Consider the following 13,253-nt stretch of genomic DNA (forward strand, 5'->3'; position numbering starts at 1 on the left):
TCAATCTTTCTTCATTCATCTATTTACCCGGACCCCATCTCATACCACCACATGTACTTCGGCACTACCCACATCCCGCTGTCTTAATCCTTCAGGGCCACGACTCAAACCTCCTCAGTGCCATTCATCTTACTCACTGTACTCGCCGCCCTTACTCACGGGAGGAATGAGTAACTGAATCTATGGGTCGTCTGTACACACTGGAGAAAACGAGTCATACTTACCAGAGGGTTTTACTGATCATACTCAAGGATTACTTTATACTCTGGGGTTACATTATCACACTCGAGGGTTACGGTATAATACTCGAGGATTACATTATCATACTCGTGGGCCAGAGTAGCATACTTTAGGTTTACATTATCATATTCGAGGATTACATTCTATCATACTAGATCGTTACGGTATAATACTCAAAGATTACATTATCATACTCGAGGTTTACGGTATCATACTCAAGGTGTAGTCATCCTTCTCGAAGGCTTAAGTTACCGTACTGAAAGGGTTATAAGTCGTGCTAGAGGCAGGAGGGGGTAAAAAAAATGGGGGAAGGGGGGGTTAGTCATCGTATTCCTGGGGCTGATAATGAGGGGGATGAGGTATTGTACTTACGATTCTAAATCATCACCGAGCTGGGTGTAACCTAATTTGACCCTACTCCCTTAAATACCAACTTCTAAACACCGCCACAGAAAAACTGTGGTAGGGTAATCTACCAATCAAACACCATCCTCCTCCCCTCTACATCAACAGTGGTTGGGGCTCCGTGCACAATCCACTAACCACACACCTCCCTCCCCTCTACATCAACAGTAGCAGGGCTCCTCCCACTACCTACTAACCACACACCTCCCTCCCCTCTACATTATCAGTGGCAGGGCCCCCTGCACTACCTACTAACCACACATCTCCCTCCCCTCTACACAGACCACACACCTCCCTCCCTTCTACACAGACCACACACCTCCCTCCCCTCTACACAGACCATACACCTCCCTCCACTCTACACGGACCACACACCTCCCTCCCCACTACACAGAAAACGGATGCTACTTACATTATATATAATATACTTCTCCGCATCATCTTCGGTCGTATCCTTGTTGTAGACGGGGCAGATGATGTTCACCTGATCGTATTCGAAGGGGATGTTGCCCTTGTTCACATCGATGATGTGGTCTGTGTTGTCTATCCGGAATCTGAAGATGAGGGAGCAAAACATTAGTAGGGTGGTCGCAAGTACATAAATGACCGACACAGCTTTGATGATGGATGGTTTTTTGAAGAATGATGACACGAGACTGAGGAAAATGATGTTGGATTGATAATGTTGTAGTAGAAGCAGTAACAGCAGTAGTAGTAACAGCAACAGCAGTAATAGTATTAGTAGTAGTAGTAGTAGTAGTAGTAGTAGTAGTAGTAATAGTAGTAGTAGTAGTAGCAGTAGTGGTAATAGTAGTAGTAGTAGTAGTAGTAGTAGTAGCAGTAGTAGTAATAATAATAATAATAATAATAATAATAATAATATTATCATTATAATTACGAAAATGATACAATCGTAATCTCAAAATTATCACCACCCTCCCTCCTCCTCTCCAATCACCAAATTCCAGCGTAGTCTCCTCCTCCTCTCGCACCATCACAAAACTCCTCGCCAACACCAGCCTCTCCCAGTCGCCAACGCCAACACCCGCCTCTCACATGGTAATAAACGAGAGAGAGAGAGAGAGAGAGAGAGAGAGAGAGAGAGAGAGAGAGAGAGAGAAGCTTAATCTGTGGCTCGGGGAAGGAACGGGGCCAGTCATAGGAGATTACATGTTTCAAAATGTCACACGGACTCAGTCCACGCTCTGATATGCAAGACAGACAGAGAACAATATATATATATATATATATATATATATATATATATATATATATATATATATATATATATACATATATATATATATATATATATCTTTTTTCTTTCAAACTATTCGCCATTTCCCGCATTAGCGAGATAGCGTTAAGAACAGAGGACTGGGCCTTTGAGGGAATACCCTCACCTGGTCCCCTTCTCTGTTCCTTCTTTTGAGAAATTAAAAAAAAAAAAAAAAAACGAGAGGGGAGGATTTCCAGCCCCCCGCTCCCTCCCCTTTTAGTCGCCTTCTACGACACGCAGGGAATACGTGGGAAGTATTCTTTCTCCCCTATCCCCAGGGAAAAATATATATATATATATATATATATATATATATATATATATATATATATATATATATATATATATATATATATAGTGAACATGGAGAGAACAGACGATCAACAGAGAACTGATGATAACATCAAAAATGAGGAAAAGGAACGTGAACAGAAAACGACTATCAAGAAAACGGGATAAGCGTTGCCAACATCGGCCCGCGACCCGGTTTTGTCCCCCCCCCCCCCCCCAAAGGCCGCTTGTGACCTCACGACAAACATAAATACAAAATAAATGCCACAAACTTTTAAGAAGAAGGTCATCCCCAAAGCATCTCATCAGAGAGAGAGCCTCGTCCTAAACCGAAAAAAGAAAGAACGAAAGAAAAGAAAAAAAAAGAGGAAGAAATATTAGGACACTGAAAAGTGCATATTTCATTATAACAAAAAAGGGCTTATCAACTGCTCGCTCCTTTCAGTCAACAAACACGTCAGTTTGGCGACACTGGGGGGCTCAGCTCCTCCGCTTATTTCTGCAAGGCCCATTTTCTATGCAACGTTTGGGGGGAGGAGGGCAACAGAAAACGCCTTCGGCCAGCCTCCGAGCCATCGAGGAGGAGGAGGAGGAGGAGGAGGGGGAAGGGAGGGTGAGGAGAGGTGAGGAGGAGGAGGAGGAGGAGCGATCTCGTCTATCCCAACTGACGCGGGTGTTCGCGCCCGCTTAAATGCCGAGAGTCTATTGAAGTCGGACAGCTAGCTATTCTTTTCTTTTTCAGCCAGCCCAAACAAAAGGTTTTATTCTGTCGTCTTTTTTTCTTTCTTCCTTCCTCCCCTCCCCCCGCGCCAAAGACTGCCTGTCCGTCTGCTTGTCTGTCGCTTTCACTAATCACCCGGAACTTCCCGACAACGGAGCAATCATTGGTAAATAATAAATACTAAAACCGAGGTATAATACCATCCGAGCGTGCACGTTTTTTAAGAATAAGGAGTCAATAATACTGGGCGAGGGGATTAGCGAGAATCGCTACGCTTACGGGTGTGTGTATACACTAGTCTTTCGAGTATGACTAAAAGACGCTCTGTAGCGGAAAAGCCATTACGCTTATTGGGGGATTCGAACCCCCTCTCTTTTGTTTTCTCGCGCGATACACCAAAGCGATTGGACCTTATTTCTATTTTCCACGAGATTATCAGCCAATAGTATTCTTAGTTCACGCTCATCAATGTGATTTAACTGCACTATGAGGAACTGTATTGGTACTATATATATATATATATATATATATATATATATATATATATATATATATATATTATTTATTATTTTATTTTGCTTTGTCGCTGTCTCCCGCGTTAGCGAGGTAGCGCAAGGAAACATATTTATATATACACACACACACTCACGAAATGAAGGAGTGAATCTACATCCCTTGTTGGAACAGTGAGTAATACACTCCACTGCATCAGTAACACCTTTGTAACACCAGGCGTGCGTCACAGTAACGCTTTTCACCCCACCGGGAAGAACCACTTTCGTAACATCACATGAACTGCATCTAATGCAGGTGTGCGTGCCCAAGTGGCAACTGGGAAATTAAGATCCTCTTCCATAGTTCCTCACTCACACACCACTGCCTGGCGAGGCCCCCACCATTGTATACACCTCCTCCTACTCCTCCTACATATGTTCCTCGAGTCGTCAAAACAGGCGAAACCTATGTAAGTGGGTGTTTTCTACTACCTTAGGTCTCTGGTGGTTTCTACTTAAGTGTGTGGTTGAGCCAATAGCGTGGGGCATTATATGACTACCGGCATGATACAAGGTTTGCTTGACAGTTCCGAGTGTCAGAAGATCCGAAACCGTAAAGTAGGGTTTCTAGTTCCTGAGGTCTCTAGTGGTTTCTACATTCAGTGTGAAGTGAAGCCAACAAGTGCACGGACGCTAGACCTACGTGTCTCTACAGCGAGACCGACCGATACACGAGTTTGCCAAATCACTTCCACAATATCTTCGTCGCAGAGCTGAAAAAGGGAGAAGAGACGTGTACCTGGCTATGGTTAAATGTTAAGACTAACGTAGACGCCTCTTATCTAACAAACATCTAACGCTATGCCCGTGGCGCGTACTGCAGGTGTTGCTAACAAAACACACACACACACACCACCGCCGCCACGGCCACCACACAATGTTTGCATTGATAACTCGGGACAAGGAGGTCCACGTAGAAAACAGGCACTGAGTGAGAGCAAACAGGAAGCGAACAGGAACGGATTTCATATACCACCTCCACCACCACCACCACACACACACACACAACCTAATTGCGAAGACGCGGAATGAAAGGGGGGCTGATGGGGGTGTTGCGGGATGGAGGAGGGGCGGGAGGGAAGGGAAATGACATTGACCTTCTCCAAAACAGCTATCTGCCTGTGTGTGTGTGTGTGTGTGAGAGAGAGAGAGAGAGAGAGAGAGAGAGAGAGAGAGAGAGAGAGAGAGACTCCAAGTGGCGGCCAAAAAATTCATGTCCTTCCCTCCCTTTTAACTTCATGAGGGAATATGTTAAGGTTGTGGGTATAACCCACTGCAGGAGGGCATTCACCATACTACAATCAAGATAGCGAGAGCAGTTAATTAACAACAACACACTTCGACCACAACCTATTCCATAAAGAAAAAAAAAAAGTAAATGTAAAGAAGTAACCAGGGCTAATAAATGTTAAAGAAGTGACCATTACTAATCAATTCACTCTCGAAAACCTCAGTGAACGCATCAGATATTGCGAGAGGCCCTGAACCAGCCAAAGCGACTTTGGCAATACTCAGGTTATCACTGAAAGACAAACCCAGGACACCGAGCCAACTGTAAGGTAACACTGCCACAGGGTTAGAATAAGTTCGATATACTAGGCAAGTAAGACGGTATCCTACAGGAGCAAGTACATGGTTGCATGTGACGGAGCCATATAAGCAGACGCTACAATATCGTATAATACAGTGGCCCGCGCCCCTCCCTCCTCTTTATCAGCCACTTCGGACCTTCATGTCTCTCGGGTTTCATGAACTCATGAAACTACCGTCCCTTTAACAAAAGGGGTCGTACATGACGGGTTCTTCCTCGTATCGTTCCGTTTGGACTGCAGACGATCCACCGTTCCGTCTCAAGACGTTCCATTACAAAGACCAAAGAGAGGTATTGGTTCGTTCCTGTACGTTCCTTCTCGGATGATTATCCCTTCACGTAAAGAAGAGGCTATTGGGTAGTTCCCAACGTAAATAATAGTAATGATGATAATAATAATAATAATAATAATAATAATAATAATAATAATAATAATAGTAATGAATGAGGGCATCTGTATGTTTTGCTAGACACTGAATTATATCTACAGTTCTTATGAAGTGGCTAAAATAACACTTTAGATCTTAACAAGTTCAAAATGCACATCATCATTACAATGTGATTCGTAGTTAAGAGAGTAGGGTTGGCGCACGAGGCGGTTTGGAAAGACAGGCGACAGTCTTTAAGGACGCGAGTCAAAAGAGAAACTGTTCGAGAGTGTGTGGTGGTCCTTCCCAAAGGGATGTGTATGGGGTCGTCCCAAGGGCGTGTGTGTGTGTGTGTGAGTGTGTGGGTCGTCCCTAAGGGCGTGTGCTGGGATAATCCCGGAGGGAGGGGGCGTTACAAGGACGTCTCTGACAGACCGACCAACCCAACAAACCTCCTCCTCCCACACCCTCACCTTCTCCGGCACCGGTGTGCCTGACACACAGCAGGTCAAGGCACTTCAGGTCTTATCCTCGACTTGGCAGAGTCAGGTCAGCGTCTCGTGGTCTCCCCCCTTCTGGCTGAAGAGCCATGATCTCTGACATTTGCACTTTCTTCCCCCCTCCGCCTCTTATATAGCATATATCTCCTCCCCAATGGATTCAACCTGTGTAAATAAACTGCCTCTACTCACCAGTCGTGCCATTTGAGAATCGAATTAATTCACCCCACACGTCTAGGTCATGGTGTCACGAGTCACAGTTTTGAAAAGGAAATAAAAAACAACAACACTTTGAGCATCTTTCAGTAATTCAGATGTTTTCTTTTTTTTTTTTTCCCTGAAGCGAGGCAGGCGGTAACAGGATACTGGTAGGGTGTCTATCAGCGATGGGCAATAATAGATGGCGTACAGAAGGACCTTCGGTGGTACTCTGTCGACGCAATCTTTACGAGAGACGAGACGTGCGACGGTATCCGATCGCAAGACGGTCGTCGTAAGCGACGTCTACGTTCGACGTATTAAGGCAAGACACGATTTACGGGCGAGTCGAACAGTATTGTATTGGAGAGAGAGAGAGAGCGGGCGGAGCTGTAACTCAACGAGGCAGACACACCAGGCACCCGAACACGTACTTACGAGAGAGAGAGAGAGAGAGAGAGAGAGAGAGAGAGAGAGAGAGAGAGAGAGAGAGAGTCGTATTCCTTTTAACTGAGACTCCATTTCGTACCACCAAGCCACCACATATCGACATGTTTTCCAGCCACTGTACAGACAAAGCGGGTCAGTCTGGAATATGGATGATCCAACTTACTGACCCCTGACTTCCTTCCTCCTCCCCCAGCACCCGCTCATGGTAGGAAACACCGGAGGGTCAACACAGGGGAGATATGATGGCAGGGACATTACAGGCGAGACTTCGTCGGAGGGACATCACTGCAGTGACTTCATCAGAGGGACATCACAACGGGGACTTCATCAGAGGGACATCACAGGGGGGACTTCATCAGAGGGACATCACAGGGGGGACTTCATCAGAGGGACATCACAGGGGGGACTTCATCAGAGGGACATCACAGGGGGGACTTCATCAGAGGGACATCAAAGGGGGGACTTCATCAGAGGGACATCACAGGGGGACTTCATCAGAGGGGCATCACAGGGGGGACTTCATCAGAGGGACATCACAGGGGGGACTTCATCAGAGGGACATCACAGGGGGGACTTCATCAGAGGGACATCACAGGGGGGACTTCATCAGAGGGACATCATAGGGGGCACTTCATCAGAGGGACATCACAGGGGGGACTTCATCGGAGGGACATCACAGGGGGACTTCACCAGAGGACATCACAGGGGAGGGACAACACAGGGGGGAACTTCATCGGAGGGACATCACAGGGGGGGGGACTTCACCAGAGGGACATCACAGGGGGGGGACTTCATCGGAGGGACATCACCAACAGCACCTCTCGACTTCAACTGCCCCGTTGCCCCACAAGCGTCCTCCATCCCTCCCTCTGGTGTCGGCACATCCCTAAAACACCCCCCCCACAACATAAAACCCCCGGCATAACGAGGGGACCTGCCCCACACATCATGCTAATGTCCCGGTGAGCCGTGAGCCCTGACGCAGGCAAGGGGTCGGGTTCGGCATGCTTGCTTGCCGCACAGAGGGAGGTGCTCCTCGCCCGCCATAAACTACATCAGGTGGTGTCCGCCAGACGACATGCTTGGAGGAGGAGGAGGGCAGGCATCCACCAGGGTAGCACAGTCAGCTTGTTCAAAGGACACATTCTGAGGGGTCGTGAGGGAGGGGGAGGAGTGAGGGGATGGGGGGGGAGGTAATGTGGTAGGTTGGGGGGGGGGCGTTCGAGTGGTGGCAGTAGTAGTAGTAGTAGTAGGCTGGTGGAGGAGGAGTAGTGTGTTCAAGTAGGAGCAGGTGGGGAGACAGAAGAGGCTGGGGAGTAAGGTGTTTTTAAGTCGCAGAAGGTGCGTGTGTGTGTGTGTGTGTGTGAGAGAGAGACAGAGAGAGAGAGAGAGAGAGAGAGAGAGAGAGAGAGAGAGAGAGAGAGAGAGAGAGAGAGAGAGAGACGCACACACACACACACACACGGGACGAGGAGGCGGATGTTTCAGGTAGAGAAGAGCTTTTACAAGGAGCAGCTGAGTGGAGAACGCACGGTATCAGCAAGACACTACTACCTCACTTAACACACAGGCTTGCTGCTGTGTATCCCTCTCTCTCCCCCGGCCGGAGCAGGAGCAGTGGAGGAGGAGGAGGAGGGAGAGGCGCAGCGTGGAGGAGGAGGAGGAGGACGGGGGTAGTATTGTTTTGTTACGGGCAGGGAGAGTGAGGCCGTTGTTCTGGGCCCTGACGAGGGCACCATGGCTGTGGGGGCTCCCTCCTCCCCGTTGTTGTCGGGTGATCTGACCCCGGCGGTGTTAAGAGCCAAGTGTTGTGCTTAAGGTTATAAGGGTCCCCCGGCACGGCCCGGCCCAGCTCAGCTCAAGCTCAAGCGCTCCTGACGTCGGGGGTTTTGCTGAGAGAGGCGCCGCGCCGCCTGGGTTGTTGGCTACGCGTGTTGCTCCTGCCGGTGGAGCAGCGTTCAGTGGGGATGGTAGGAGACGCAGGCGGGATTAGTGTTTCTAGGTGTAGGGAAGGTGGATGATGATGATGGTTGAACTAGCGTCTGAGGTGGCGCTGGGCCTCAAGAGAGCCAGGATCTTCCCCCCCCAAGCTGGGGTTCTGTGTGTGACTCGAGGACATGGTCTTCTGACGATGGCACAGTGGTGGTGTGTGGTCTTCTTACGAGCATCTCCACCACCACCCCCACACACACACACCCGTCCTCCCCATACACAGTGCTGTTGTGTTAGGACAAGACAAGGACGTGGGGGAGGAAGGGGAAGTGTTGCTCCAGCCCTCCCCCAACACAGGGGATCAAGCTTGGACAGTAAACATCGAACCATAATAAACATCACCCATCACAGTGTCCTCTCCTCCCTCCGGCCACCACTTCCCTCACACTACAGTGTACATATGCGTTAGTACGTACGTATATATATAACTCCAGTCAACGTTATAAGCCCTAGGTATACGCTACAGTCGAGTGGATCGAGTGTGGCACGTGTCAAGATAATAAAAGGGTCTGCCACGATCAAGAGAGGGGTGGTTCTTGAGCCGTTGATCCCCTGGGGAAGGACTGTTTATAGACAGTGGGGATCCCAGTGGTCTGCCCCTATGACAGTGGGGATGGAGGGCTGGAGATGGTGGGTTAGGGAGGATATGGGGAGGAGAGATAACACAAGACCTCATGGTCTATGACGAGGTCATCTGCTGGAGGACAGTACATGGGAAAGACAGATAACACAAGACCTGATGGTCTATGACGAGGTTATCTGCTTGACGAGGTTATCTGCTGGAGGACAGTACGTAAGTAAAGCAGAGGTGTAGGTGGGGAAATGAAAGGAAGCCTTCGTGACTGGCGAGGCGAGGCGTACGCCAGTTAGGGATGGGAAGAGACAGAAGGGCTGTGTGATCCCAATTTCATCTGGATTCGTCACTACTGAAAGACAGGGAGCGTGGGGGAAAGTGCGGTGACAAGGACACTTTCTGGCCAGACGAGGGACGAGTTTCTATGGAAACTGATGATGGAGGGCACAAAGGGGAGGTGGAGTGATCAGTGGAGGGCGAGACTAGCTGGCTGCCTGGGTTCATAAAAAAAGGGGTGGTGTGAACAGTGGTATGCTGTGGCGACAGTGGTAATGGTGGGTGGTGGCAGTGGTAGCAGTGGGCAGTGGTGACAGCAGTGGTAACCCGGATGTGGAAGAGACAGTGGGAGAGTAACAGTAGCAGTGGTAGGGTAGGGGACGAGGGGGTGTTGGGATGCTATGGTACTTGAGTGACAGTAATCATACAGACTGATTACCCTTCGTACCGACGGTAAAAGGGGCGATACCAGGTAAGAGGGGCGATACCAGGTAAAAGGGGCGATACCAGGACTACCATTCATGATATGAATGATAAGGAACCTACGAGGACCTTGTACCACTCGCTGAATCTGGTGATTCCTTCTGGGCATTTGTGGGTAGGTGTGGAGGAGGAAGAAGAGGAGGAGGAGGAGGAGGAGGAGGAGGAGGAACCATTGCCCTCGCTCCACTCCACTCGACGACTTTAGTCAGTGGGTAGGAGGTTGGGATGGTGGGGTAGGAGGTTAGGATGGTGGGGTTGGAAGGGTTTACAAGGGTGGAGGAGGATAGTTCCAAGGATCCATTCCACTCCAGCCATGGTAGGTACCTTCCTCCCTCCCTCCCCACAAACCAAACCACCCCCCCTCCCCCACACACACACACACAACCATCGCCCCCAAACACACACACGCAACAGTCCCACTCTCTTTGAAGATAAGATGCGACTTTAACTTACATCACTGTGTCTTCTATTAATTACACGCCTATGACCCAGCCGGGGGATATTTCATAGTCGGCTATCAAGATAAACTTGTGGCTCTTAATGGCAGGATTTAATGGGAACTGAGAGGCCGGGATCCAATTTAGATAGTGGTAATAATGGCGAAGGGAAGAATGCACGATGGAGGAGCGACCTCTGATTTACCGTTGCCTTGGCTCCTGCGGGTGCTACCGCGCTCGGCTCTTGTCTGCTCTCCTGTTGCCGCTTCCACCCGTTGCTTTGGGTGGGGGGAGAGAGAGAGAGAGAGAGAGAGAGAGAGAGAGAGAGAGAGAGAGAGAGAGAGAGAGAGTGTCCTGCAACAGGTTGTTGTCGTCCCTTCTTCGTCTTCCGTTGCCTGCTGTTGCTCCCTTCGTCTACTACTGTTGCCAGCTGTCTCCTGCTGTCCACCGTTAATACTTCCGTCTGCCACTTCGTATTCTCCGTTGTCTTGTCCTGTTGCTCGTCCCGCCATCTGTTAAAAAGTCTCCTGTCTCAAACTCACGACTTCCCGTTCTTTCCCCACAAAACAGCCTGCTGTTCAAGCCTCCACTGCTCTTCCTTTGTTATCCATGTCGCCTCCTGACTCACGTGCTGTAATACGTAATAATAACACACTACGTCTTGCCATGTGCTACCGTGTGCCTCCCACACCAACGCCCGCCAAACCTCTGTCCTTCGACACACCAACGAGAGTCGAATACGGTCAGCAACTTTCGTCTCCCCCTCCTCCTTCTCCCATGTAAACGTGGCTTTATCCTCTTCCCCCTTTTCCTCCCTCACGACTCCCCCCTTCCTCCCAAATGCACCACGACAAGGGCTCCGAGGGACGAGGGGTCGCCTGACCACCACCCCTATATCAAGACATCCCTTATCCCCTTAGCACTGAATTCCCCTCGTCCATCCTTCTCCTCTACCTCCAGTGCGATGGTGTACAAGCTCTTGCCTTCGACAGGCCCAGAGTTCGCGTCCACGGCAGCGAAGTCGCCCGTACGATCCATTTTCTTTAGCTGGAGGCTTCAGTTATGGACAGCGAGACTAAGCCTTAATTGAAATATATGAAAACAGTCAAATGAAGAGAGAGAGAGAGAGAGAGAGAGAGAGAGAGAGAGAGAGAGAGAGAGAGAGAGAGAGAGAGAGAGAGAGAGAGAAATACGAACAGAAGAGGAGTAACGACAAAAGTTTTTGGAGGAAAAGTGGGAAAAAGATCTGCCTCTTATGATCAAAAGAGAGAGAGAGAGAGAGAGAGAGAGAGAGAGAGAGAGAGAGAGAGAGAGAGAGAGAGAGAGAGAGAAATACGAACAGAAGAGGAGTAACGACAAAAGTTTTTGGAGGAAAAGTGGGAAAAAGATCTGCCTCTTATGATCAAGAGAGAGAGAGAGAGAGAGAGAGAGAGAGAGAGAGAGAGAGAGAGAGAGAGAGAGAGAGAGAGCCAGGTCACAGTCGTTCAAAACGACACGATGAAGGGGGTACAACAGAGCTCCTAAAGCTTGGCGGCGGAAGGGAAGAAACAAACTAGGTACCCTCCAGAGCCCAGGAAGGCCTTTACGACTGCCTACGACGGGTGTGTGTGTGTGTGTGTGTGTGTGTGTGTATGTGTCCCCCCCTTCGGGAGCCTGGCTAAACCTTCATTCTCTTCAGGAGGAACCAGATATAAACACGGGGAGGTAACAGAGGAAGAAGACAAGACTGCGAAGAACGGATCCACGAAACGAGGACTCCACAAGAGAACACCGTAGCAGAAGGAAGTATATATAAATATATATATATATATATATATATATATATATATATATATATATATATATAAATCCTGCTGAACACCAGTAGCAGATGGGAACACGATCCAAATCGGCAGAAACACCAGAGAACACAGAACAAAAACTAGGCCATAGCAGACACTTAGCAAGCACACGCCCCAGAAGCAGAAGCAGCAGCAGCAGCTAACAACAGACCTTCCTGCAGGAGACGCAGCAGCAGCAGAAAAGGGTACAACAGAAAACCCTCAGAACGGTCTAAGAAGGAAGTAGATACAAAAGCCTCACCCTGCCAGGACACGAACTGACGAAAACGACGCGGTATCACAGATGCTTCAAACAGCCACCTAAACAGTAGCAGCAACAGACGACACAACAGATATAACAGCAGCAACAGACGACACAGCAGAAGTAGCAGCAGCAACAGACGACACGGCAGAAGTAGCAGCAGCAGTCAGTCAGTAACGAGACGTCTCGTCAGAAGCACCACCAGGAAGGAGGACGTCCTCCCACAGGAACAAGCGTCAAGTAACAGAGGCACCAGAGAGGGCCCCCCGAGCCAGTCAAGACCTCATCTCCGGTATGAGGGGCGCGGCAGGAGGCTCCCTCCGGGCTGGCTTACTGTTTGGGAGAGGTGAGAGGGCTGGGAGGGCTGGGGGAAGGGAAAGAGGAGATGAGAGAGGCAATGGGAGTCCACCCACCCACTCGCCTCTTTCCCCCTACCACAATCCCTCCGCTATACAAGCTTCTGTTCTCAATAAACGCAATCTATTTTTTTTTCTACCCCAACAGCCTGATTGAACAAGACGACAGTTTGGTCCCAGCTGTGTGAGGGGTAGAAGACCTCCCAAACCATCGTAAGGTATACGTAAAGTAAGGTAAGGTTCCAGACCCAGCTGTGAGGGGTAGAAGACCTCCCAAACCATCGTAAGGTAAGGTCCCAGACCCAGCTGTAGGGGGATAGAAGTCCTCCCAAACCATCGTATAGAGAGAGAGAGAGAGAGAGAGAGAGAGAGAGAGAGAGAGAGAGAGAGAGAGAGAGAGAGCAGAGATGTCACACGTAGTCTCGTAAATACTCCCTTCTCATGACACCAGAGCCA

At 49.2% G+C, this 13,253-nt stretch overlaps 1 protein-coding gene across 3 annotated transcripts in view; it reads right to left on the reverse strand.

Annotated features, from left to right (window-relative positions):
• Positions 1-13,253, reverse strand: part of LOC139751273 (ephrin-B1-like) — a 539,540-nt gene that overhangs the window by 31,903 nt on the left and 494,384 nt on the right. For all 3 annotated transcript variants that reach the window (XM_071666579.1, XM_071666576.1, XM_071666578.1), the window contains exon 2: positions 1,058-1,199. In XM_071666579.1, the coding sequence (XP_071522680.1) occupies positions 1,058-1,199 (142 nt within the window). The remainder of the gene's footprint in view (positions 1-1,057; positions 1,200-13,253) is intronic.

Source organism: Panulirus ornatus, chromosome 11 (genome assembly GCF_036320965.1).
Source record: "Panulirus ornatus isolate Po-2019 chromosome 11, ASM3632096v1, whole genome shotgun sequence".
NCBI lineage: Eukaryota > Metazoa > Arthropoda > Malacostraca > Decapoda > Palinuridae > Panulirus > Panulirus ornatus.